Genomic DNA, 27,669 nt, shown 5'->3' with positions numbered 1-27,669 from the left:
AGGGCAAATAACTCCACATTTGGAAGTCAAAATGATGTCACACAGCGATGTGACGGTGTCAATCTAATGACATCAACATGATGTCTGAAAAGCCCCACCGTTATTAGACCCCGTCTTGTTTTTCTGTAGGTATCAAATTTTCTCCAAATATCCTCGAACACCTCTGCTGCATTATTCATTATTATACTGCAGATTTATGCAGGAACCGCAAGGCTAACTTGCATTGATTTCCAAAAAGGGGTGAAAAAAGTGCTTGGATATTCATCTACACTGAGCCTGTAGGCAGCAAGCACCACAAAGCACAGCCTCTTGGACAAGCTATTCAATTACTGTGGCCAAGTGGCTGAAAATCTAGGCTAATGGTGTTCAAAGCTTTTGCATAATTCAGAATGAGTGATGTTCATCAAACTATGAAGACTGCTGCATGGGTTTTTTTTGCATAATAGCCTGAATGGAGAATAAACTGCTGATCTCAATGATTCTCGAGACCTGTTTCACAATCCGGGTTAAATGATGACTTATCCCAAAAAAACAAGAAGAAAAAAGAGTAGAGTAAAGAGAAGGGAGAAGTCCTAAGACAGAAACGAGAAGTAGACCTGCTAAAATGCTGACAGGATTCCTAACTCAAGAAATGGACACACGCTTCTCACTGAATGTGAAGCCATTGTGAAATGTCAATTTCAAAGTAATTGGGCCACATATAGGCCTATAATACTAGACGTACTGGTGTAAAGAAAGAGATATAATAGAATAGTGTGGCAGAACACTGTATCTGACAAGAGAAAAATGCAAGGCAAGAGTGTCCTTTGGCCCCAGCATGTCCTTATAGGCACAAAGTAAAATGTGTGCATCATGCACTATAGCTTATCGGTCCATTTGGTTCCATTAACCTTCAGTATCAGAGTTAAATAAACAGCGAGACCGAGCTAGCTCTCTTCATTTTGACAGCCAAGCCATAATCTGTTGGCATCACTCAGTTCATGTTGTCCCCATGGCTGGCTGAGTGTCACTCACTGAAATTCTCCTCAGTTTGTGCACTGTGCAGCGATCAAAAGCGACACCGCAGCCCCCCCCCCCCCCTGTCTTAATATAAATACACACAATTTCCAATTCAATTCAACACACGCACGCACGCGCGTGGCACACACGCGGCACGCACGCACGCACACACACACACACACACACACACACACACACACACGGTCCAAAAGATTGTCTTGAAATAAAATAGCAAATACACGCGTCAAGTGTGCATGCCGTTGCTTCAGAATACACTTATTTATTGGATGTGGTAGCCGGGGGCACAAGCACAAATATATTGGGATAATTGTGGATAGTATGTAGTTTTAGCTGCCCGCCCTACTACATCAAATATAACGTAGAAAGAATAGGCTACAATATCAGTTAAAAGCAAAGACATTATTGACTAAATAAAAGGGGAACGCATTCATCCTACAGAAAGCAGACAAGTGGACCAAACTGGAATAGCCTTTTCTGAACAACAGTCCCTCCCGACCCAGCTTCACTTCAAATTCCACCTTGCACGGCTGGAAAGTGGAAACAATTGCACAACAAAAAGTTTCCTGGAAACTGAATAATAGCCTAATGTAGCCTAAAAGAATTAAATAGCCGATACTAAAAGCATACCATTACAGTCAGCAAACATGCTACAACAATCACGTAAACTGCGACTTTGTCGCCGCCCGGGACAACACATAATATAGCGACGAGGCGAAAGTATGCGAGCAGAGCAATAAACAAAAGAATGTCCCCCAACAAAAGAGAGGCTCTCAACAACAGTCAACATTGCAACTCCAAAGAAACAGTTTAAAAAGCATTTCCACCGCACGCCTAAACAAACACAGAAAAGAGACCACTTGTCCTACTCACCGTGAAGCCGAGATAAAAGCTCCCAAAAGTGTCCCGTTATAAGAAAGAACGAAGCTGCGCTCCACCACCACAAGGATCCAACATCCACCAGGCTCTCTGTGCTCTCATCTCACTACAGCGGGCCAGCGGCTGGCTGGGTGCGTTTGGTGACGTCATCGTGTCACCATGCGACGGTGGCGCTCGCAGACCATGTGCAGATCAGTGTTGATTTTGACAGCACATTTCGAATTTTAATTTCAGTCAGTCTTTTGAATGAAATAATTTCATTCAAAAGAAGAAGATGGAATTTCATTGAAATTCCATTTAGTTTTAGTTAGTTTTAGTCATCTGAAGACTGAAATGTTTTAGTTTAGTAATTTAGACAGTCGACTATATCATTAGATTTCTTTTACCTACTAAATGTAGTCAACACAAAATGTAATTTGGCGGGTTTTGATGCCGTTGTAATGACTGATTTTACACTTAAAAAATAGCCGATCTACAGGCGTTGTGATCTTGTAGATCTGCTATTTTCAGCATGCAACCAAGTGTAAAATGACTTGTCTTTTACTTATAGAGGGTGACATCATCATCATCATACCCGGAAGTTATGCGGGAACGCCTACTTTCTGGCCTTGTCAGCCCATACATCCAAACAGAAAAGTCCTATTTGATTGCATTAAATTACTTTAAACAACATTAAATTCACTTTGTCACTCACTTTGCCACTCGATTTGCCACTCGATCTGCCATTCACTTTATGCATGCGCATACCCTCTATACTGGATCTCTTGTCCACTAGTCCCTTCCTAACATTTTAGTCTAGTTTTTATTTGTTGACGAATTTGTCAATATATTTCCTTTTAGTCATCATATAGCTTAATTTTCATATATAGTTTTTCCATTTAGTTTGTCATTGAAAAAAGGTAGTTGAAATTTAGAAAAGGGGGCCCTGGAGGAAAATAGGGGAGGGCCATGTCTTTTTAATTTTAGTCAGAGGGAGGGTGAGCTAATTTTATTTCGAGTCCAAGGGAGGGTGATCCAATTTTGATAATAAAATAGTCCCGGTTTTATATATCTAATACTAAAGCTTTTCTGAATTAAAGTACAACTTTGGTCAACGATACCCCTCTGTTGCTTTCACTTGGTTCTTCCCAACAGGACCGGTTTTCATTGTTCCCCGTGTCAATCATTGTGCTTGGCCTATCCAAGTGTGTAAGTACACACTACAACCCCCACTTTGCAATAGCTTGCTGTGTTAGGCGTTAGACTATGAGACCATTGTTCGCGATGGCCGTGAGTTCAAACCTCACAGCGGACAGTTTTTTTTCGCGATTTTTGCGGTCACTTTATTTTCTCACATATTAAAAACGCTAGCAGATTAAAGTTAGGAATAAATAATACTCAGGTAAATGTGATATTAATTAATAGGGGAGGGTGATTCCTTTTTGTTTAATCACCTGGGGAGGGGACTGGATTTTTATTTTCATTCACAGGGAGGGTGATGGTATTTTATATCAGGACACATACATTTCCTCCAGGGGTACCCCTATTTAAATTTCGACCGGTCCCTTAGTCGACGAAATCAGATCTACAAGCTCACAGCGTGCAACGCGTTAAATCTTGTCAACAAGCGACATCCGCTAGAGGAGTTAATCAGAAGTTAATAGACGCCCTTAAAAACTATTTTATTAAATTAATTTCCATACTACGTCTGACCAGAATCTAAATTGTGCAGTTCTTTGCCACACTGAGTGAGGGGAAAGCAGGTGTCTTTTTTTCTGTTTTCTTTCTTCCTTTTTGTAAATCTTGGACTTGGTAGAAAATGGGCTAATGCCGTTCCATTTATCATTTCCACTTGACTTGCATGCTTTGAATACAAAAGCGTCTGTATTTTCGTACCTTTGCTTTGGGGGATCATTTTTCATTTCTCCAATGGAAAGTGGTGATATGACACAAGGACACTGATTGTCAAAGTTGTGTCCGTGGGCCCCTGGGGTCATTGAGGGTGTTCCAGGGCTTGTGGACACCATGGACAGAGCCTGCAACAAAGCTATAGCGTACCTACAGACCTAGATAGATAGACCTCCCCTACATTGATTGATTGATTGATTGATTGATTGATTGATTAATTTATTAGACATAAATACAAAACAGCACAGGGTATGTCATATCCCCACTAGGGTCCACAAAATATTTTCATATTTGGGTCTCCTTGAACTGAAGTTTTTTTTTTTGTTCTTCTTTTTTTTTTAGCAGTGCCTAACCGCTCCAATGATTGGCCATGTCTGTCTGACTGTTTGTTTGGAGTAGCCTACAAACAGCTGCAATACCACTGGCAGTCAGCCAGCGCCAGTGTTGTTGCGCAGCCTGCACCACTCAGTTCACACGGGTGTGATTTTTAGAATCAGTGTAGTTGAAAGTACTTGTGGTACAGGTTGAAATCCTTTGGACATGGCTGTCTGTCAGTCTGTCAGTTTCATTTAAGATTATGGAAAAATCAAGATGGAAAAATAAACTCGCTACCAAGTTCTCTGTGCTGAGTTGAGCAAATAAGATTCTGCCCCCACAGTTCTCCTTGAGAGGCTGTCAAACATCTATGCTGTCAAACACTCAAAAGTGTGGAAAATAATTTTACTCACCAAAAGCTTGTTTCATGTTTGAAAATTCAAAATTCATGATTAGATATCAGCTAAAGTAAGAAATGTCAAAGATATGAACAAGCTGGGTTGACTTTGTACAGCAGCAGGTGGCAAGCATAAATCATGAATGTGAGAATAAAACTGAGATGCCTATCCACATATAAGATCAATACTTTTTTATGTCTAGAGACTAAATCCATCCTAAAAAATAGAAATTTGGGGCAATGCGAACGCTCCAATAGTCTTGTCAAAAGTACAGGAGTCAGCTTACAGCCTTACAGAGGGAAATGGCTCTGTGGACTTTGATAATTTTATTCTCTGCTTTTATAACATAATAAGATTTATTTCATGGTAGTGTGAGTATGACTCAATGGATTTTTCACAGAGGATTATTGGCTATAGCTCCAACAGAGCTGGTGAACAGTCAGTCCTGGTTGTATTTCCCCATCCGTTCACCACACAGTGTCCACATCACATAAAAATCACATTGATGGGACATGTCTCAATGTCTCAATATAATACAAATGCTTTTTGTTCATGCTCCGTACAACAACATAACTACAGTACGTGTTTGTGTTGTATTCCAGTATAATGGCCTTTCAGAGATTAGGGAGTCTCTGTCATATGGTGGCTGATAACACAAATAATCATGTTGTGCATATGAAATCATGTGGAGATATTTAATAGATTCGTAAAAAACTCTGCTATCAATTTGCACTACAAAGCCACTAGTGGCCCCATTGACACTGGCAGCCAAATATAGCCTGAATCAGATCAGTACCACATCCAGATTGAAGTATAAATGCAGACAGGTCACATACAAGTAACAAGTCACATATCCTATACCTGACTTTTGTCTGGCACTGTAGCCTACTTTACATGCAAGCAGAAATGCAAGCAGTTTTGGTTCAATGGGTATAGCTAAACATTCAGTTCCACAACACAACACAACACAACACAACACTCCAACTTTATATGGACGAAATATTCGGCAATCACATTGCAGTGTGCAAAGTGTTCAACCAAACCGTGTAATAATTATACAATAGCAATTTGGAAAGAAACTGTTACTGAGACAGGTGAAGAGTTGTATATGATGCTCTTTTTTATTTATTTTTATGGAAGGAGGATATCAGTTGTTTTGCATATTCCTTCTCTAATGGGGATGGTATTTCCCTTGTACATAATGGTGTAGAACACATGCGTTATTATGCAAACAAACAACAGACTCTGCCTTGTGGTTTCACTGAACAGATCTCTTTCCATCTCTTTGTTAGAGCTACAGTAGCCTCTATGCTTTATACTGTTATCAACAATTCCATTCTCTCTGCAGAAGAGGTAACCCTTACAACAAACCATTGCTGTTGGGCAGAAACCTTGTATCTCCAGTCTCCACATTCCTACTTTGTCGTATTGAAAGATTGAGATTGAGATTCAATTTATTGCCAATGTACAGTACAGGTACAGTTCAGCGAAAGGGGTTTCAATCTTTTCGTATAAGAGACAGTGACGTACAAAAGTAGCAAAAATAGGCGATCTACAAGCTAACAACGCACGCAGCACATCGCGATGCTGAACTCGTAGATCTGCTATTCAATCAAAATCACACTCGTGTGAAGTGAGGGGCGCTCTTATCATCATACATCATCACATTCCGTGCTCAGCCAATCAAATCATCACATTCCGTGGTACAAGGCAAAAAATGAAAGTGGTCAGCTAAGTCTGTTTGTATAAATATTTTGACCAATGAAAAGTATTAACAAAAGCTTGTGACTAAATTATAGTTCTACATTAGAACCATTGGAACACAGGTTCTTTTTTTAAGTTATTCTTTTTTGTTTTTTTACATACAAGGTTTCCTTCCGACACCGGCGAAATATTCTTTGCTGGCTCCCTGAACCTATCCATTTCCATCTAGTGAAATGAGAGCTAAAGGACAGATCTCCATATCCATCATCATTGCACCTCATCAGCGCTGCAGTCGGAAGACATTCCCGGTGAAATGACTAATGCGTGGAGGTGCATCAACAGAGAATTGCTACTGTATGCTTTGCTCTCCGTGTAATGGATAATGCCAACAGAGGTGGGCGGGGTCACTTTGGCAAGAAAAAAACAGCACTGCAATATTTTTTGGGGGGAATTACACCCAGGCAGAAAGTAGGGTGCATAAATGTATAGTGCAATGAAGTTAGCGAATGCAAAATAAATATCAATATTAGAGATGCACAATGTAATCGGTATAGCGTCCTAACCCTTTTTTTTTTTACAAAAGTAAGTTGATAATTATGTATATTGACCAAAATGTTTTATAAAATTTAAATTTCCTCCAGCTGCTCCTGGAGGGGTCTAACGTCATCTCACGTAGACCAGGAAGAGTGCAGTGTCAACAATGCATGGAGTGTTGCTGTCACATCATCTAGAACAGATGTAAAATAAAAACAAAAACCAATTGCGCGATTGAATAGGAGTTCTAGCGTTAGACCCCTCCAGCAGCAGCTCCAGCTCCAGCCCCAGCTTCAGCTCCCCTATATCTTTATTTTTTTATTTTATTTATTTTTGGTCAATATAAATAATTATCAACTTACTTTTGTAAAAAAAGGGTTAGGGATAAATTCCCCTTTAAGAGCGTCAGCTGTTAGTGGGGAGGGGCTGCACTTTCACCAGCAAAACAAACATTTAAAATATAAAAATCAGCAATGAGTACAATATAAATATGATAATATATCGGTATCAGCCGATATGACCCTGCATGCAAAATAATCGGAGATTGGATATAATTTAAATATTGTGTGCATCTCAAATCAATATCGAACAGTGTGGGGTGTTTTTTCCTCTGAGATACCAGTTTCATCTGATGCTTTGTTTTTGGGCTGTAACAATCTATTGATCTATTGATAAATAATTGATTAATCAAATATTATTAACAACAATATTATTTATTTTTAGATAACTACTCAAGTGCAAGGATGTGTGTGTGTGTGTGTGTGTGTGTGTGTGTGTGTGTGTGTGTGTGTGTGTGTGTGTGTGTGTGTGTGTGTGTGTGTGTGTGTGTGTGTGTGTGTGTGTGTGTGTGTGTGTGTGAATTAGTCCACTTTATGACCTATTTTATACTGTACTTCACAATACAAAGTTGTTGCACAAACATAGCTAAAATACTGGTTATGAGCTTGTACCTAGATGTGCTATTTTCAATGGAGATCTCTGTATTTGCCTGCCTGCCTGCTCTGAAGAGGGCAAAATGACAAGTGGAATGGTTAAGTAGGCGGAATCAATTGTCAGGTGTGGGGTTGCCATGGCAATCAATTGGCTGAGGCAGAGGTTGAAAATTGCACAGGTGAGGGGACTTGGCCTCATTAGGCCCACTGGCAGAGCCTGACCAGAACGGAGGGCACTACACTCCCTGTGGTGCTTTTAAAATCTTTTACATGGGTTTTGTCTGAGTTGTTTTAAACATTTAAAAAAACCTTTTACATGGGGTTTGCACTGCTATTTATGTTTTTATTGTGTATTGTGGAGCACCCCCAACCTAAGTTTTTCACAATGCATGTACTTGTACATCTGTGTGACAATAAAAATCTTGAATCTTGAAGTTGGAACGCGTGTGTCGAATCTAAAGTCGGTGGGGCAAAAGGTTCTCGAGTTACGTGCATTACAAGCGTACACGCACGCACGCACGCAGACAGAGACGTGGCACATTTATAGTAGGATGATTTGTATAATCAATTAAATAGATAAGTTCGATTAACTATGCACAGCTATCTTTTAGTCTAATGAATGAAATAACAACCTTGTGAGTGACAGTGGAGTCAAAGTTGTAACCCATAGCTTGTAGGCTTTTTTTTACATGGAACTTTTGGCAGGAAACAACTTCAAAGCACATTGCAGCAGAAGTCAGACATTCTGGAACTGTACAGAGAAATTCTTTGGCCACTTTGTATGAGCCGATTAGTTTAACATTTCAATGCTCAGCTCATGCATGCATAAACAGGTTAGACTCACGTCATTGACCTATATTTATTGTTTCTGACCCGAGAGAGGATTGAATGGATGGACAATTCTATGATCCCTGTAAAACATAGTAGTTCCATAGTGTTCTCAATAGAGGATCAAAGTGGCCAAAAGTAGCCATGAACATCATACTGAAAATACTTTACAAGTTTAAATGTCTCCAGGAAATGTATAGTTTGTCCCTACAGAGTACAAATACCATTGCACTCCCAAACCCCATGTAGGCCTAGGCCTATATGAATACCATTTACATAATGCTGCAAACAAAAGATTTCTTTGTTGGCCAAAGGCTGAGAACTCTGTAGGTGGTATGTTGGAACATGCAGATAGGGACCGTTAACGTAGCTTAAAGGACCACTTCACCACTTTTCAACTCCTCTTCCTATAATTGGTCCTCACTAATGTTCATGATAAAATACCACAATTTTTTTCTACTCAGTCTGTGTCTCATAGGAGGGCTGTGGGCAGTTCAAAACCCGTCCACCAGTGACATCATCAATAGGGAATCCATGCTAATAGAAACTACAGGCTTTCTTTTCCTGAAAAGTTGCAATGCGATAATGGAAGCCATCGGTCTCACGATAATACAAATCTTAATATATTTTAAAACAAATCTTGTTTAAAAAAAATCTGCCTAACGATGATGTCACTGGTGGACGGGTGTCTGAACTGCCCACAGCCCTCCTATGAGTCACAGACTGAGTAGAAAAAGATGGTTGTGTTTTATCATGAACATTAGTGAGGACCAATTATATGAAGAGATGTTGAAAAGTGGTGAAGTGGTCCTTTAACATCTTCATAGAGGTGGCACGCCAAGTGCAATGTGTGTTGCATGCTAAACATGGTAGCAAGAACATCATTGTTTTCCTATGTAAGAAAGGCATGAATCATAAGAAAGTAGTGTCGCTAACAGAAAATGTACTTCATATAAAATGCCAGAAACAGTACTTCATAACACATGCCACTACAGTACAGTCACTTAAATCACTTGCAAAGCTTAGTCACTCTCTTAAATGCCTATAAATTTAGGCATGCTGCGAGACAAGATGTCCACTGATTGGGTTATCACAACATCATTGTCAATAAAACCATCAATGCCATAATTATTATCATCAACATCACCACTCTTTTCTCAGAGACCAATCCGAATTTTAATCTCCCTGGCATAGCCGACCATAGAGCACTGGTTCTCAACATGATGTCTGGGGACGACCAGGGGACCAAATTGATCCTTATGGGTCAGTATTAACTCAAGAGACTGTACAAATGGAACCAAACTAAACCTGGTTCCATTTGTAAGAGTTTTACACATACAAAATGAATGGTATTAAATGGGTTCTGTCAGAGGTAATTTAAGAAGTCTACAACTTTTGTTTTCTCAAGGTAAGGTTTGTTCTATCTGTTCGAGCTGATTTACCATCTTGTTTGCTTCATAATAATATTGGTCTGTCACATTTTTACATTAGAAAATGTACTTAGATTCTCCAGAGAAAAAAACGTGTAAATGCTAATGTTAAATGACACCACTATTTACCGGAAGTGGGCGTGGAAAGCGGGCTGTGAGATAGGCCTCTTCCTGTACATTTCCTGAAAATGTAACATTTCAATTTAGCCCCAGGTTGGAGGCCTGAGGTTGAAGGCATGGCTCCTGTCAGTGAACGGTCTGTACTGAAGTGAGCTGAATTTAATCTTCTTTTGATCTAGAAGAGTTCTAACGCTTGTGCTTTGTTCTTTGATGTCAGTTCTTATCTCTGCCAGGCTTCAAGGCCTGCAGGCAGAGATTATGCCTGCCTGTCTGTCTGTCTGTCTGTCTGTCTGTCTGTCTGTCTGTGTGTGTGTGTGTGTGTGTGTGTGTGTGTGTGTGTGTGTGTGTGTGTGTGTGTGTGTGTGTGTGTGTGTGTGTGTGTGTGTGTGTGTGTGTGTGTCGCCTTTTTGTTTAGCCTGAGTTTTATCATTTGCTTTTATTGTTTGATTATTTATTTTGTATTAATTGTATTGACTGCCTACTTTTAATTAGGAATATAATACTAATAATTGTAAAGTTGTTTCTATAGAGGGTATGTGCATGCATAAAGTGAATGGAAAATCGAGTGGCAAAGTGAGTTTAACATTGTTTAACGTCGTTTAATGCAATCATATTGGACTTTTCTGATTGGATGTATGGGCTGTCGATGCCAGAAATATGTTTTTTGCCACTCAGTAGGCGTTCCCGCATAACTTCCTGGTTTGATGATTATGTCACGCGCACAACCTCTATTGTTTAATAAAACACCTCCTTGTGTTTGGAGGAACTTGTCTCAAGCCCTTGTTTAGAACTTGTTATGTGGGGAACCCGATTTACAATTACTGGCATTCATTCATGTCCTTGAATATTTCAAGGTGGCGTAGTCTTACTATAAAATGAAGAGTAAATCCTTTGCCGCACTTGGTTACATTCTGGCTAACAACCACACCCATTCTAACTACTAGCGTTAATGTAGTAGGTGTAGATCTAGGACGCGTTTTGCAATTCTGTGGCTACGTGATTGATCACGATAACTGGAAGGCACTACTCTACTTGCCGACATTACCGGCGACTAATGATACCTGACAGTCCCTCCCGTGAACATAGTGTCACTGTTTGCAGAAACATGATTTGACATAGGAGTCATGTCACAATGAGCATCAAACCAGTTTTTCACTTTCCATATAATTAGCCTAATTGACTTCCAAATTTAGTGGGAGGGGCATATTTCTTACAAAACACACCATACAAACACACCATGAACACAACATCCAATCAACCCCAAATTGGAATCACATGTTGAGTTACATTCATACAGTAGACCACACTTTCATGTCTGCCCATAGTGTTCTCCACAAATGCAAAAAAGTTGAATGAACGGTATGTCGTATAAACACCATATTCCCCTGCAACTTCCACTATTACCGCCAGCCTGGCAGAGCGCATATGTTGTTCCGACGTGCTAACAGTCCGACAGGCATTAGTCTGACACATGCGTGGCAGGTTAAGAATCACCCGTGAAAAAAGTAAGTTGAGGTAGGGTTTCGGACTAACGGACTGTTAGTACGTTGGACCAAACATATGCACCCTTGGAAGAGCTCCCCTTTTTTGTTTGATATAAATACCGACCGACAGACAAGTCAGTAATCTGGCTGACAAGCTGGCTTTTGTCTCTTGTTTGCACCAACAGCTATTCATCAATTTGAGAGATAAATGTAGACCTTTTAATCTCACGTCCCACATTTTAGTGGCAGGGAAGCCCTTCATTACCTTTAGTGTACACATTAGGTCTTTCAAAGGAATGGTAATCATTACAGATTCTGAGATTTAGTCGCAACTTAAGGCATCAATCAAAGTCCCAGCCATCTGTCCTGGAGACTATTTTAAAAGATCCATGCCTTTAAATTGAATTAACTCCTTTTAACCAAGCCAATTAACCCCCCTGTTATCAGAGGCCTGCAGCCCGCTACTCATTATAGCCACTCACTTGTTGTGTTATTTCAAGGACTAAATATGCATATTAGGGATAAATCTGAGATGTTCCCAGTTCCCATGTTTTTAGAACAGAGATTCCCAACATGCATGCAAAACAGATTCATGTCTGCATATGTCGTTATGCATATACAAGTGAAGGAGTAAAGAATATGTGAATGGCTGTAACAATGTTATAGCCCATTCTCTGTCATACCGTGGTATACGTCAGTATACCACGTAGATATGACATACTGTACTATGGTCTGACTGTGTAGATGACTGATATCGTCATCATCGTCATCATCTACTTTTGTGAACACCCCAGACAGTTTTTAAGTTGCTTTATTCAGTATTTAGATATTTGATATTCATTTTAACTGCCCCGCCCGTTCCTATACAAACACATTCATTGTAACTTCAAACTCTATTTTAACCATTTTCATTGAAACTCATCCTTGGTTCTGGTGCCTGTCCTTCTATATCTCTGCATGGATCTGACCTCGTGACATCATGGAGACCCTTAAGGCCTCCATATCACGCCTCATGACACGTCACACCACCATATATGGCCATCTCCATATATGAAGATCATGACACCTCATCTAATCCTGGATAACCATACATGGAGAAGACCGGATCATCCTAAATCTGCATATATGGAGCCGGCCAGCAACTCGTTGATCTGACCTCATCAAACTCTGTACACTCAAGACACGCTCGATATGACCAGTACAGAATTCATTACATATGTTGATCTAACCCCCCATGCCAAGCACCAGCGCTCCCCAGCAGTCTGCCGTCACCCAGGTGGATGCGTTCACGCTTGGGCGAGGTCGCTTCTCGCCCTCAGGGTTGAAGGTTTTTCAGGAAATGAAAAATATAAATTTTTCAGGAAATTTAGAAAATCTTATATTTTGAAAACAAAGCAATCGGCTTAGTGTCTATTTTCGTCCTACACATTCCGATTGACAATGAATGGAGAACTATACGTCATAGTGTCTGACTTAGAGCTCTTCACGGGTTCCGAAATCTGAAATTAATCTGTGATATTTTACCGATTCCGACCCGTTCAAAAAAAAAATTCAAATAGGAAAACCAAGCCCGAATGGATCCGTGACTACTTCGTCCGATTCCGACCTGTTCCGAGATTTCTTTCAAATAGCGACACCGCGCCCGATCGAGATCTGATTATTTCCGACATTCCGAGAGACTGACTCAGCCAGCCAATTACCATTTTATGATTAAAGCGAGAGAGAGAGACATAACAACTGCTATATAATCAACGGCTAAGCTTAGACGTCTAAAAAACCTTCCTTTTAGACATTTTGTAACCCATGCATTTGACGCACGTCTAATAGCCATCTATTGCTCAGTGGGTCAGCATGCGTGCACTTAATTAACCAAACGGATCATTTCTTTTTTACACAATTATCAGAGTTTTAGCAGATGCATGTACCTGTTTTGGCTGAATGGAATATTAACAAGGCGCCACACTCAACGCACTTATAACAGCTCCTACTTTGCTCTCTTCCTTATCCAGGATTTGCATGAAGTGGGGCCACACAGTAGAGTTGACATGGTTGCTTTAACCTTCTTATATTCATTTGCTTTGAGCTTGCTAGTTTGCTTTCACCTCGTTGAGGTCAACACTGTTGTCGGGATCCGTGATATAAAGTACAATTGCACGCCAGTGTTTTCATTTCATAGGGCGACTGTGGCTCAAGAGGTAGAGCAGGTCGTCCAATGATCCATGGGTCGGCTGTTCGAATCCCGGCTCCTCCTGGCTACATGTCGAAGTGTCCTTGGGCAAGACACTGAACCCCAAATTGCTCCCGATGTGCTGGTTGGTACCTTGCATGGCTTCCGCCACAATCGGTGTATGAATGTGTGTGTGAATGGGTGAATGTAATGCACAATCTATGTAAAGCGCCTTGGATAAAGGCGCTATATAAATGCACCATTTACCATTTACCATTCAAATCAGCACATGGCTACATGTCGAAGTGTCCTTGGGCAAGACACTGAACCCCAAATTGCTCCCGATGTGCTGGTTGGTACCTTGCATGGCTTCCGCCACAATCGGTGTATGAATGTGTGTGTGAATGGGTGACTGTAATGCACAATCTATGTAAAGCGCCTTGGATAAAGGCGCTATATAAATGCACCATTTACCATTTACCATTCAAATCAGCACAAGGCAAGCCAGGACAGGGCTTGCCTTGCGTGGTACGTTCTTGCGCTGCTGATCCTAAACCAGCATAATCATCACACAACCGTTCATGTCGCTGCAACACTTAATCTTATCCTAGGTCAGCCTAAATTATCACACGTTAAACAGAACTTCAGTTCGAACGTTGTTTTCCTCTGCAGCGGAGCACACATGCAGCAGACAGAGAGAAAGAGTCTCTACACTCGACCCGATAGACCCGAGGTCCACGGGGGATACAGCCGATTCCGATCCTGCTCGAGTGATTATGATAAAACATGGCTCCGACCCGTGCGGGTCTCGGGTCCTGTCCACTCGGGTATTTTCGGAATCGGGGGCCCCGGTGAAGAGCTCTAGTCTGAGCAAATCTTGCAATGCATGTTGATGTTCATTAGGCAACAAAGTCTTATGCACATCTATATGCTCTGAGACGGGTGCGTAGGCAGGGCTCAATGTATTCAGATAAATGCACATAAAGTGCACCGTCTGCACTTGCAATGCGAACTTTATTGGCAACGTTTCGGTCAAAGACCTTCTTCAGGCATGTTGATGTCATTGAAATGTTGACCAACTCCGCAATATCAGTGGAGAGATGCGTACTAGCGTAGTTCAAGGGTAGTTACAGTTGCTCGTGTGTTTCAGCCTGGTTGAATATCTTGTCTGTCTGCAGGAATGCGCTTGGGCCAATGCGCTGCCACACACACCTCTCACACAGTGGACCTTCAGGATCCACACTGTTCATATATCTCATTGGTCGTTTGCACATGACAAATGCTGAATCGGTCATGATAAAGTTTCCACATTCTCTGACAGAGCATTGTGGAGGCTGGCCCTCCACCATCACGGAGCTGATCATTTCTGGCTTCAGGAGGTACTCCCCAGCGTGAGTGAGAATGTTGACAACTGTCTTGTTGACAATCAAGGAAGTCTTGGCCCGGGTCACTGCCACGTACAGCAAGTTCCACTCATCGTCTGGAATCTTATTCCATGAGAAGTCGTTCATTCGCCAAAGGTTGTGTCTGGCACAGGGGACCCTGCAGAAGTCATCAGTGATGATCACAGTGTCAAACTCCAGACCTTTGGCCTTGTGGACTGTTCCCAGGATGAAGTCTGCGTTATTTATGTCACTCTCATCACATCTGTTGAGGCGTTCCACCAATTCGGGGATGCGGGTGGGGTACTTTTCCACCACAGCCAATTTGGCCTCTAGCTCATGGTCCTCTGTCTCTGAAGCATACATCTTCAGGCCAAGAAACCCGTTGGCCTGAAGACATATACTACGGATGAAGCCGTCTTTAATAGCTATGGGTTTTGTGTTGGTGCCACCTGACAGCATCAGGTGCCATATATCCAGAATTTGCTTCAGTGTTAATTCAATTCCTCCAACAAAGTGAATCCTGCAGCACGGGTTGGCATCCGTGAGCCGCACAGCTTCGCTGAACACACTAACATTACTACGAGCCAAAATGGCTATCTTTCCCTGCACAGACATGGCAAATGGGTCCGTGCTCGCATCACAAAAGCGACCCGGCTGGTTTCCTCCCACTAGAATCTCTGTGACATTCTTGCAAACTTGGAGAATGGTCGCACCTATGTAGGCAATCTCAGCACCAAACCTAAAGCTCTGTGTCAGGTAGTAGAGGTGCGTGTGCGGCACGATGTGCAGTGCATTGACTGCCCCCCGGAAGGAGTAGATCTGTTGGTGGGGATCTCCAACCAGTATCTTCCCACAGCGCTGAGACAACAGGATGTCCATGATGACTGGAGTGCAGTCCTGCGCCTCATCTAAGAGAATTACATCAAAGTCCTCAGACAGGCAAGGCTTCTGGAGTTGCCACAACTTCAGGTAGCCATCATGAGTCATAAAGTATCTCCTTTCGTTGGGATCTTTCATTTTGTTCCAGATATTCTGTGCATCCCTCACATAGTCCCTCTTCTCTTGGTCTAGGTTTACTATGACTCCCTTGTTGTTTTTGTAGGTTTCAGGGACATGGCTGGTGTTAATGCATTGGTCCGCCGAGGCCATGTAGGCATTGAGAGTCAAAGTCACAACCTTGGCATGGGAAAAGCCACGGCGGCCTTTGGGCAGGTCCTTGGTGATATACAATGCCTTCAGGTTAGAGCTCAGTTGATTTTTGTACTTTCTGCCCACTGCTTGGTAGGCCATGGAGTGTATAGTCTGGCAGACAACATGGTTGGGGAAGCGCACTGCTGTGATGACTGACTTGTTGAAGGCCACGTAGAGGAAGCGGCGGTCTCGCCATTTTTCGGCATACCTCACCAGGGTAGAGGTCTTTCCCGTACCTGCAAAGGCAATGATCTTGACCACATGGTTGCTGCTGATGTCATGACTCAGGATCATATGTTGCTCATCGGTCATGTGAATCTGTGGTCTGCTGTGATTGGTTTGGATTTGAGTGGGCAAATTCCTTATCAGGTGAAGCACATGATAAATATTGTAGTGCAACCTGTTACTGATCCAGATACCGTTCCTATCCATGGCAAGCAGGAATGTGGCCATCTTATACAGGAACTCTGTTATGGCCCTGTGCGTCATGGTGCCCTGGAGATGATACACCAGTTCCTGCACATCCTTTACTGTTTCACTCAGCAGCAAAATCAAAGCCATTGCTGCATGGGCATTAGGAGCACTGTCTTGGATCTCTTTAAATCTGATGGTGAGGCAGGCCTCGGCCTGGGGAAATAGACGATGTTTCCTAAGACACTGCCAAACATCTTCAGGCCTCACCCTCTCACCAGCAGGCTCATGTTGAGACATCAAAATGACAAGTTGACACACACTCTGTTTGTTATTTGATTCTAGAAGCATGCCACTTTCTTCAGAGATAGTCCTGACAGCATCAATTGTACCCTTGTCTCCCAGCAGATACCGGTCATACCGCTTCTTCAGCGGAACACATGTTGGGTCCTCCACCTCATATTGTTCCAATTCTTCTCTTTGTATTTGGCTGCCGTTTTCATTACTCACAGTCAAGACACCATCACCATGGCCATCGTACCATTGCTCAAACTCGTCATCATCCCCAAACATATCCACTGTCATCCCTTCTAAATAGACAATTTCCTCCTCGTCTTTCAATGGTGTGGCTAAAAGATTAGCATCAACTTCATCCTTGCCCACCTTGAATTGTTCCAATTTATTTTCTACCTTGCTGCCATTTTCGTGACTCGAAGTCAAGACACTATCGCGGCGCTCAAACTCATTACAGTCCTCAAACATTTCCACTGTCCTCCCTTCTAAATAGTCTATTTGCTTGCCGTCCTTTAGTGGTGTGGCATCGTCATCTTTATCCTTGCCCACCTTGTAATGTTCAAGTTGTTCTCGATTTACCTGGCTTGTGTTTTCTTGGCTCAAATTCAAGATGCCATTACCATTGCACAATCGCTCAAACTCATCATCGTCCCCGAACATTTCGAATGTCATCCCTTCTAAATAGTCAATTTCCTTCTCGTCCTTTAATGGTGTGGCTAAAGTATTGACATAATTTTCGTCTTCATCCCTGCTCACCATGTATTGTTCCACTCCTCTTTCTACAAGGCTGGTGTTGTCTTGGTTCGATGTCAAGACACCATTGTCGTCGAACCATCGCTCAAACTCATCATCATCCCTGGACAGTTCTGCTGTCATACCTTCTAAAACTAAAATGTCCTTCTCATCTACCGTCATCCCTTCTAAATAGTCTATTTGCTTGCCGTCCTTTAGTGGTGTGGCATCGTCATCTTTATCCTTGCCCACCTTGTAATGTTCAAGTTGTTCTCTATTTACCTTGCTTGTGTTTTCTTGGCTCAAATTCAAGATGCCATTACCATTGCACCATCGCTCAAACTCATCATCGTCCCCGAACATTTCGAATGTCATCCCTTCTAAATAGTCAATTTCCTTCTCGTCCTTTAATGGTGTGGCTAAAGTATTGACATAATCTTCGTCTTCATCCCTGCTGCTCACCATGTATTGTTCCACTCCTCTTTCTACATGGCTGATGTCGAACCATCGCTCAAACTCATCATCGTCCCTTAACAGTTCCACTGTCATACCTTCTAAAACTAAAATTTCCTTCTCATCTTTTAGTGGTGTGGCTAACAGTCTGACACCACCATCATCCTCAACATCCTCCACCTTTAGCTCTTTTTTAGAAATGACCTCTCTTCCAAGTCTTTGTGATTGTGGAGTGGTGCACTGCTGAACAGATTTATGTGGGCTGGAATTAATTACATGCGTCACAGAATAGAAGTCGATGATACCTCTTTGCTGCCCGTCAGGAGCAGGACTACCCAGCTTCAGCTTCTTTGAGTGTGTCCTGGGATAGTGTCCCCTCTCAGGATCATAATTGCCAGGGGACACATTATTGGTTTTGGAGAGGGCAGTGGTGCCTTCCGGACTGCCACAATCCTCTGCATTGAGGTGTTTTCTCTTGTCATTTTGTTTAATGGCACTTTCCATCCTTACTTCCACGTCTCAATACCGAAATCCAAATAATTAACTTTAACTTTTGTAAAATATACTACTCAACTAGAGCTGGTTGTCGGAGTTAGGCCCCGTACGGATATCCTGTATCGTGCGGAAGGCGATGGAGTCTTTCGCGAGGGGCGTAACAAATGCTGCTTTTCTCTTCCCTCAAGGGCCACAACCACTCTTTATGTAGGAATGCTTGTCAGATGATGCTTTTCACGATGATGATGATTGAGTTCTTTGTCAGGCATGCATTATGGAGTCTATGCAGATGTCAGAATGATGTCAGAACAGGCCAGCTCCACATGGAGATAATGCCTCTCACTTCAAAGTCAAAGTCGTACGATTTGTCACACACGTTACCACACACGGGTGTGGTTGTTTAATAAATCATTATTTTTGAGAGGCGCTAAAAAGCCATAGTGGGTGCCACAGTACACTATGATGTAGTCGGTAGCCAACCACAGTACACTTGACTAAGTAAATAAAATCACACCCGTGTTAAGTGAGAGGCGCACTTATCATCGTACATCATCATACATCATCTCATTTCGGCCAATCAGAATTTGTGTCCTCACCTTCGTCTTCAATGTTTGTGGTACGCAATGTTTGTGTTTCCAAACACCCAAAATCCTCCATTCATTGTCAATGGCATTTAACGTTAGGACAAGATTTGGGCTACACACACCAAAAGCTGGACATAGGAGGGGCTATCGCGCCTCAAAAAAAGACTAATGGTGCATTTGTATAGTGCCTTTATCCAAAGTCATTAATATGTACATTATATTCACACCGATACTTGAGATAAGTTATAACATAAGTGCGTGGTCTCAAGAGCCAAAAGAACTGAAAAGTTTGTGGTCTTTATTCAGTCACTCATTCACTACTCCCTATTAGGGTAGTAGTGCAAATGATTTACATCATAAGTGAACTAAACAACCATTAAAAATCCCATAGACTTGGCTGCCAATTATGACTCCAGCCCCTCAAAAAGGTGAGTAATCTTTTAAACCGCTTCACCCAATCAGTGGCAGGTTTGGCACTGAATGCTTTCACATTATGTTTTATACTTTTTGAAATATTTTACCAATAATGGAAGTCAAAGGGGTTGTTGAACATTACCCAAATTTGGAGTCATCCGCCATAGATTTGTCATAGAGGACTGATGTCATAGGCTGGTACATGAAATCTGAGATCCAGACTGGAGCCACATCATTGGCACTTTTGTGTGTGTCCAGAAAATTGTCCTGCTCTTGTCTCAGGCGTGAAGACACCTGAGACATGCGTTGTCCTTGTCAGACAACGCTTCAAAATACCTTGATCCACTGTCTCTTCCCATAGCAATGGAGGGGCAGAGCCACAACTTAGGAGTTGGAGACTCCGACTGCAACAATCCTCTGCCTGCTAAAGCTGCCACAATACAGGAAGTAACACAACCCATGCCAGAAGCAATGCCTTTGTTGGAGAACGGAACAGTTCCGGTCGCCACCACAGAAGAGAGTTTATCCATCCTGCTGAGCCAGATGAAGATTGACACAGACACAGAAGCAGACGTCGACAAGGAGACGGAGGAGAGCTATGTGGAGCAGGGTCACTCCACAGACGCTGCCTCCCTCTCTATCCCAAGCCTGGAGCTGTCAGATGTGAACTCGGCCACAGCAAACTCCCTTGTGGATGAGACCCAATCAACATATTGCCCTACAGTGGGGGCAGAGGGAAGGTCTCCCAGTCTGAGAGCGGAGCAGGAGGTTATGGGAGCTACTGGTGCTGATGATGGGGGCGCTACTACCACCGTGGCTGCTACTGCTGGTGCTCCTTTGGAGATGGAGCCGTGCATGCCAGCCTATTACATGGTGAAGTGGATCACATGGAAAGAGAAAAAAACTCCTATCATCACGCAGAGTCAGAATGGACCCTGTCCTCTACTGGCTATAATGAACACGCTGTTCCTACGATGGAAGGCCGAACTCCCAGCAGAGACCGAAGTCGTCACCTCTGAAGACCTGATGGAGAACCTGGTATCATGTGTGTTGTCTGTCACACCCAGACAGAATGCAAAAGGAATGGAGCTCAACTTCCAGCAGAACATGAGCGACGCGATGGCCGTCCTTCCTAAACTCTCTACAGGTCTGGATGTAAACATCGGTTTCTCAGGGGTGTCAGACTTTGAATACACTCCAGAGCTAATCGTGTTTGACCTGCTGGCCATTACATTGTACCATGGCTGGCTTTTCGACCCACAGAGCCCAGAGATGGCTTCAGCAATAGGGAAGTTGAGTTACAACCAACTGGTGGAGAAAATCATTGACTGCAAGCATTCAACAGACAGTAACAGAGTTAGAGAAGCTCGGATAGCAGAAACGTTTCTTCAGTCGACCGCCACTCAGTTATCGTACTATGGGCTGCGTGAGCTGAACTCCTCAGCCAGAGAGGGAGAGATATGTGCGTTTTTCAGAAACAACCATGTCAGTACCATGATCAAACACCAGGGACATTTGTACCTGTTGGTAACGGACCAGGGCTTCCTGCAAGAGGAGCACTTGGTTTGGGAGTCTCTCCACAACGTGGAGGGTGATGGGAACTTCTGTGACTCCGAGTTCACACTGTGTAATACTCCTCAGAGAGAGTCTGAAACGCACACCAAAGACACCCTGCAGCAACAAAAGAGACAGATCGATCAGGACTACCTGGTAGCCGTGTCCCTTCAGCAGACACAGGGGCCACCCCCTGTTCCATTGAGCGACCTGGAGTTAGCAAGACAACTACAGGCGGAAGAATATCAACAGCAGCAGCAGCAGCGACAACAACAACAACAGGGGCCAGAATCACAGTAGACCACAGAAGTACCACCACTCATTTGTTCACTTTTTAAAATATTTTTACTTCATAATTTTACGTATAACGTATAAATCAAAGAGGCTGTGATCGCGTGGAAACCTTGTCCAAATTTGGTGTCATATGTCAGACACGCATCACAGATGACTTATACCATGATGATTAGGCTTATCACATGAAGTCAGAAGTCCACACTGGAGCTACATCAACGCCAGTCTTCTACTTGTAGCCAGGTAATCATACTGCTTTGTCAGGTGTGAAGACATTGTTTATTGCGCATTGTTTATTTTTTATATACTTATTATACAGTGTCGAGAGACTCTGTTATAGCGTATATAGGCAACTAAGGCCTTACTTAATTTGCCAATAGCTATTCAAGCGTTAAGGTTGAGGCTAATAACCTTCCGCTATGGCTGATTCCTGTACGGAGACCAAGGGAGTGGCACTGCTAATCTCAGACAAAAAGGAATACTCTTCACTGTCAGACAATGCTTCAGAAGACCTTGACCCATCGTCTGTTGCCATTGTAGTGGAGGGCCTGAGCCACAAAGTAGGTGAACCGTCAGGTGTAGGAGTTGGACACTGTGACTCCCGCAATCCTCTGACTGCCAATGCTGGCGCAACACAGCAAGTAACACAACCCATGCCAGAAGCAATGCTGTTGTCGGAGAAAGGAACAATTCCAGTCACCACCACAGAAGACGGTTTGTCCGTTCCACTGAGCAAGATGAAGATTGACACAGACGCAGAGACAGGTGTGGACCATGCAACGAAGAACTCTGTGGAGCAGGTTCACTCCACAGACTCTGCCTCTCTCTCTATTGCCAGCCTGGAACTGTCAGGTGTGAATTCAGCCATAGGAAACTCCCTTGTTGTGGATGAGGCCCTGTCAACATATTGCCCTACAGTGGGGGCAGTGGGAAGGTCTCCCAGTCTGAAAGCGGAGGAGGAGGTTATTGGAGCTACTCCTGCTTCTGATAATGGGGGCGCTACTACCACTGTAGCTACTGCTGCTGGTACTGCTTTGGAGATGGAGCTGTGCATGCCAGCCTATTACAAGGTGAAGTGGATCACATGGAAAGAGAAAAAAACTCCTATCATCACACAGAGTCAGAATGGACCCTGTCCTCTACTGGCTATAATGAACACCCTGTTCCTACGATGGAAGGCTGTACTCCCACCTCAGACTGAAGTCGTCACCATTGAAGACCTGATGGCTCACCTGGGAGAGAGTGTGTTGTCTGTCACACCCAGAGAGAATGTGGAAGGAATGGAGCTCAACTTCCAGCAGAACATGAGCGATGCGATAGCCGTCCTTCCTAAACTCTCTACAGGTCTGGATGTAAACATCGGTTTCTCAGGGGTGTCAGACTTTGAATACACTCCAGAGCTAATCGTGTTTGACCTGCTGGACATTACATTGTACCACGGCTGGCTGCTCGACCCACAGAGCCCAGAGATGGTTTCAGCAGTAGGGAAGTTGAGTTACAACCAGCTGGTGGAGAAAATCATTGACTACAAACAATCAACTGACAATAACAGAGTTAGTGAAGCTCTGATAGCAGAACAGTTTCTGGAGTCGACCGCCACTCAGTTATCGTATCACGGTCTATGGGAGCTGAACTCCGCAGCCAGAGAGGGAGAGATATGTGTGTTCTTCAGAAACAACCACTTCAGTACCATAATCAAACACCAGGGACATTTGTACCTGTTGGTAACGGACCAGGGCTACCTGCAAGAGGAGCACTTGGTTTGGGAGTCTCTCCACAATGTAGAGGGTGATGGGAACTTCTGTGACTCCGAGTTCAGACTGTGTAATCCTCCTCAGAGAGCACATGAAACACACATGAAACACACCCCGAAGCAACTACAGACAGAGATTGATCAGGACTACCTGGTAGCTATGTCCCTTCAGCAGACACAGGGAGTGAGCGACATGAAGTTAGCAAGACAGCCACAGCAACAACAGGGACCAGGCCAGCAGGAGGGCACTAGAAGACGACCAAAGAAAGACAAATGTGTGTTGTCATAACTTACGGTATAACCTTTCTACCTCCTTTCTGCAACGCGCACATGCATGCGCAGTGTGCACACGCACGACACACGACGAACACACACACACACACACACACACACACACACACACACACACACACACACACACACACAGGCCCCAGGCCGGTCAATGTTTGGGGGTCCCCATAATGCGCGTGCACATACAATTCGAGTTTTTATCATCTTTTTGATCAGAATTTAACAAAATGGCCCCTGGGCCACGGCCCCACTGGGCTGGCCCAATGGCTAATTTGGCCATGACACGCGCACGCACACGCACGCACACACGCGCACACACACACACACACACACACACACACACACACACACACACACACACACACACACACACACACACACACACACACACACACACACACACACACACACACACACACACACACAAGCCACTCAGTGCCAAATTTCCTGTATTAACCTAGAGAGACACTAATGCCATAGTGCTTCCTGTAACAACAAAGAGACGGACAGACAGACGGGACAGACTGAATAAATCAAACCACACAGGCAGGTCTGAACCAAGCACAGCAGGTAATGGTAGATTATCAGCCATACAAACATGTATTAGTCTCCCCTTTCACCTTTGATTTACATACTTAATATTTAGCTGTACAAAAGGTCTACGGTAGCACTGAGGCAATACTACAGTCTGGTCACAGCTTGAATCAATGAGCACCTTTAGGTGCAGGTTTCTGGTCGGATTTGTGTATAATAGGTATTGAATTTATATTTGAAATTTTAATCATGTGATTTGATAATCAATGATGCCTGTAAACACTATGTCACTTCCGGTCACTTCCGCCTAGGAGGTTTATACAGTGCCTACGGGTCGTAACACGTACTTTATTGTCTCCACCAGGCCGAAGGCATGGGGAGAGAGTATGTTTTGCACTCCGTCCGTGTGTGTGTGTGTGTGTCCGTCCTTCCGTCCGTCCGTTACCAGCTAATCTCCGGCACCGTTAACCCGGTCGATGCCAAACTTTGCACACACACTCCCTGGATGCCAACGATGAACCTCTGCCCCACATTTTCCAGAACGGCCTGTTATAGCGCCACCATGAGGCAGCTTTTCACATGTTTTACCTAAAACTGCACCGATCTGCGTGAAACGTTGCATGCACACTCCCTAGAGGCCAAGGACAAACCTTTGACCTGCATTTTCCGCATCTGCCTTTTATAGCGCCACCAGGAGGCCGACTTTTGTAAAACACATTTTTTTATATTACTCCTCCAGATTCTGTCCAAAAATCTCACAAATCGTTACACAGTATCTCTATGGTCATGTGCGCAAGTCGGATCTGTCCAATATTTCATATTCCATCCTAATTGGCTAAAACACATTTTTGGAACAAAATGCCTCAAATCATCCAATTGCCATCAAAGGCGTATGAAGAAATGGCACCCTTTTCACATTGGCCTATTATAGCGCCACCAGGAGGCCACAACCTGTCCTGCCCTGGTGGAGACCTGTGCCCCGAGGGGCACTTTTTCTAGTTTGTGTTCTGTGACTGCTCAGGTCAGAATACCAATTTGAGTGAAATTAGAAGTTATGAACGAAAGAAATGAGTAGACAAAATTGGAAATGGAAATGGAACGCCATAAATGGAAAATATTAATAGAAAACATTAAATATAGATAAGGAGGGAGACCTTTGGAATCCAGATCACTCGTATCAGTTCTCATTGTAGAATTTATAAACCGTAAGGTAATTAGAATTTGAAAATGGCCAATGTGGCCGACTATGACTATAAAGGGAGCAGCCCAATAAAAGCTCCTCATTAAGACCTTTGGGATGCTCTGTCTGGAGTGTATGAATCCAATAGGCCTCCCTCTGGAGTAACGCTCTGTCCCTATCACCCCCTCTTTTTAAGGGGTTCACGACTTCAATCCCCTGGAACCTCAAAGTGCTGACTGCATGACCCACAGCATTAAAATGTCTTGCAACAGAAGAATCATTATTCCGAATGGAACTTTTATGCTCTGAGAACCTGGTTTTAATTTCCCTGATAGTTTTTCCCACATAACACAGGCCGCACAGGCATTTCAAAAGGTATACCACATATTTTGTTTTGCATGAAATCCTACCTTTAACTGCATATTTTTCCCCGAATGTGGGTGTACATACAGTTGCGACAGTGCTGAGCACCATATAGAGCACCTTTATCCAGCTGTGACTGTGACCTTTCCAAATAATATTTGGAGAAGCCTTTTAGCATAATCTGCCATCTCTGCACTGAAGCACTGACGCAATGCTCCTGGCTATAATTACTGGAATCTATATAGACAAAATGTCAGCTGTGTTCAGATGGGGAAGCTAGACAATCAAACGACAACAAACGTTACCATTTAGTCCAATAATTAAATGGCAGAGGTTGGACAAAATTGGATTATTTTGTTTCTCACCTGATTCTGACAGGACATTAGGTCTACTAGCCAGGATAAAAAAAATTACCCTAATCTGCTCACCCCTAAATGTGCTTTAATCCAAGATGCCACCATTGACAACCTATTAAAAGGCAATATTTTCTAAATTTCATTATGCTTTAAGTAGCATGTGACGTGTCAAACTAGGGGGTTTTCATGATTCTGAATCCATTCCAAGCATTAGTTTTGCCCCCAAAACACTCCTTGGGCTAAAAACGTCCATAGCCGTCGTCACAAATGTGATGCGGTCAGCACATTTTGGGGACATTTGGGTAAGTGGCTATGGCCAAATTTAGTCATGGTTAGACCAGTCATTAGTCCTACAACCTATCTCAAACCCTCACCGTAACCCTAACCTCCCACGGGGCAGCACACCTAAACCTAACCTTAACCCTCTCCCAACCCTTAACGCACCCCTCACCAACCTTAATCCGGTCATTTTAACGCACCCCTCACCAACCTTAATCCGGTTGTCTTAACGCACCCCTCACCAACCTTATGTCTAACCAATGACTAGTCTAAACTAGAAAGGTCGCAATTTAAAAAAATTGCAAAGTGTGGTTGCCGCAGTCGCTTACATAGTCCAACTCAAAAATACTTGAGTTGGACTTTTAGATCTTCCCATGTTAAGTGAATGGGGGAAATGAATTCACTAATTAATTAATATCAATTAAACTTTACAACATTTCTCTTAGCAATGAGCAAGCACACCATTCCCGATGAAGTCGTCGATTTGACATATGGCTCAAGTGCGTACAGTCAAAACTGTGGGAGGAGTAGCGTTTCAAAAAAAGTCTTACTCCAGTAAAAATAAAGTGTTACAATTACAATAGTCTGGCAACCACACTAACCACACGTATGAGCTTGTAGATCTGCTATTTTTCAATAGCTAAAGTATAACATAATTCTTAAAACACCAAAAGGGGTTCCCGCCGGTCACTACACCATTGGTTCTCAAAGTTGGGGTCTCAGCTAGTCCTTAGAAGGGTAGAAACTAAAATCAGCCAGAGAATGTATCATTCATATACTGTACAGTACTATGCTGCGTGAATAAACATACAATTTGATAGCATACAGTAGATCACCTGCAGGTTTTATGGTTTTTCAATCCCCACACGTGTATAAGTGTTGCAACACTTAAAATGCAGAATATGAAATTTTAACGGTAATATCGTATATCGTATCGATATCGCAATATTTGGCATAAATACAGAGATATGAAATTTTGTCCATATCGTGCAGCCCTACTTGTAATCCAGAGCCCATAGAGTATAGACAGAGTTACGACAACTCCGTTCACTTCATGGGGCCAGTCCTCTTCTACATAGACTTCTATTGGCGAATAGGGACACCGGAAGTTTACAGAATCTATTGTAGTCGAGGGCTCGTGCGAGTACATGAACCACGTGACCGGGCTGTTATCTGCCCCCTCAATGTCGCAACTCTGTCTATACTCTATGGCTCTGTTGTAATCCAAACGTACATGCGTGTGGGTATAGGGATAGGGTGGCCTGGCTGGGTGTATGACTTGACTACCGCAGCCTGAATGATTCAGCCCTGCAGCCCTGGTGTGAGATATGATCTGGACAACAGATGTCAATATGAAGTTGAGGATAATATTGACCACTTCTGTGTCTTAGTCATACTTCTCTCTCCTTTCTTT

At 43.1% G+C, this 27,669-nt stretch overlaps 4 protein-coding genes across 7 annotated transcripts in view; 2 read left to right on the top strand and 2 right to left on the bottom strand.

The window, feature by feature from the left end:
* Positions 1-2,003, bottom strand: part of gulp1a (GULP PTB domain containing engulfment adaptor 1a) — a 150,788-nt gene extending 148,785 nt beyond the window's left edge. For all 4 annotated transcript variants that reach the window (XM_079518587.1, XM_079518589.1, XM_079518586.1 and 1 more), the window contains exon 1: positions 1,891-2,003. The gene's annotated coding sequence lies outside the window, so the exon portion shown is untranslated. The remainder of the gene's footprint in view (positions 1-1,890) is intronic.
* Positions 2,004-14,822: 12,819 nt separating this feature from the next.
* On the bottom strand, positions 14,823-18,665 carry LOC306934949 (F-box DNA helicase 1-like; the record flags this gene model as incomplete). Its single annotated transcript, XM_079517771.1, has 1 exon — positions 14,823-18,665. The coding sequence occupies one exon, from the start codon at positions 18,663-18,665 to the stop codon at positions 14,823-14,825; it is 3,843 nt and encodes a 1,280-aa protein (XP_079373897.1).
* A 1,844-nt stretch (positions 18,666-20,509) lies between these two features.
* LOC306934948 (ubiquitin carboxyl-terminal hydrolase MINDY-1-like) lies at positions 20,510-21,508 on the top strand (the record flags this gene model as incomplete). Its single annotated transcript, XM_079517770.1, has 1 exon — positions 20,510-21,508. The coding sequence occupies one exon, from the start codon at positions 20,510-20,512 to the stop codon at positions 21,506-21,508; it is 999 nt and encodes a 332-aa protein (XP_079373896.1).
* A 1,043-nt stretch (positions 21,509-22,551) lies between these two features.
* Positions 22,552-23,541, top strand: LOC306934947 (ubiquitin carboxyl-terminal hydrolase MINDY-1-like; the record flags this gene model as incomplete). Its single annotated transcript, XM_079517769.1, has 1 exon — positions 22,552-23,541. One exon carries the CDS (start codon positions 22,552-22,554, stop codon positions 23,539-23,541), a length of 990 nt encoding a protein of 329 aa, XP_079373895.1.
* Between the last annotated feature and the right edge of the window lie 4,128 nt (positions 23,542-27,669).

Source organism: Electrona antarctica (assembly GCF_951216825.1).
Source record: "Electrona antarctica genome assembly, chromosome: 13".
Taxonomy (NCBI): Eukaryota; Metazoa; Chordata; class Actinopteri; order Myctophiformes; family Myctophidae; genus Electrona; species Electrona antarctica.
This window is presented reverse-complemented; position numbering and strand designations above follow the sequence as displayed.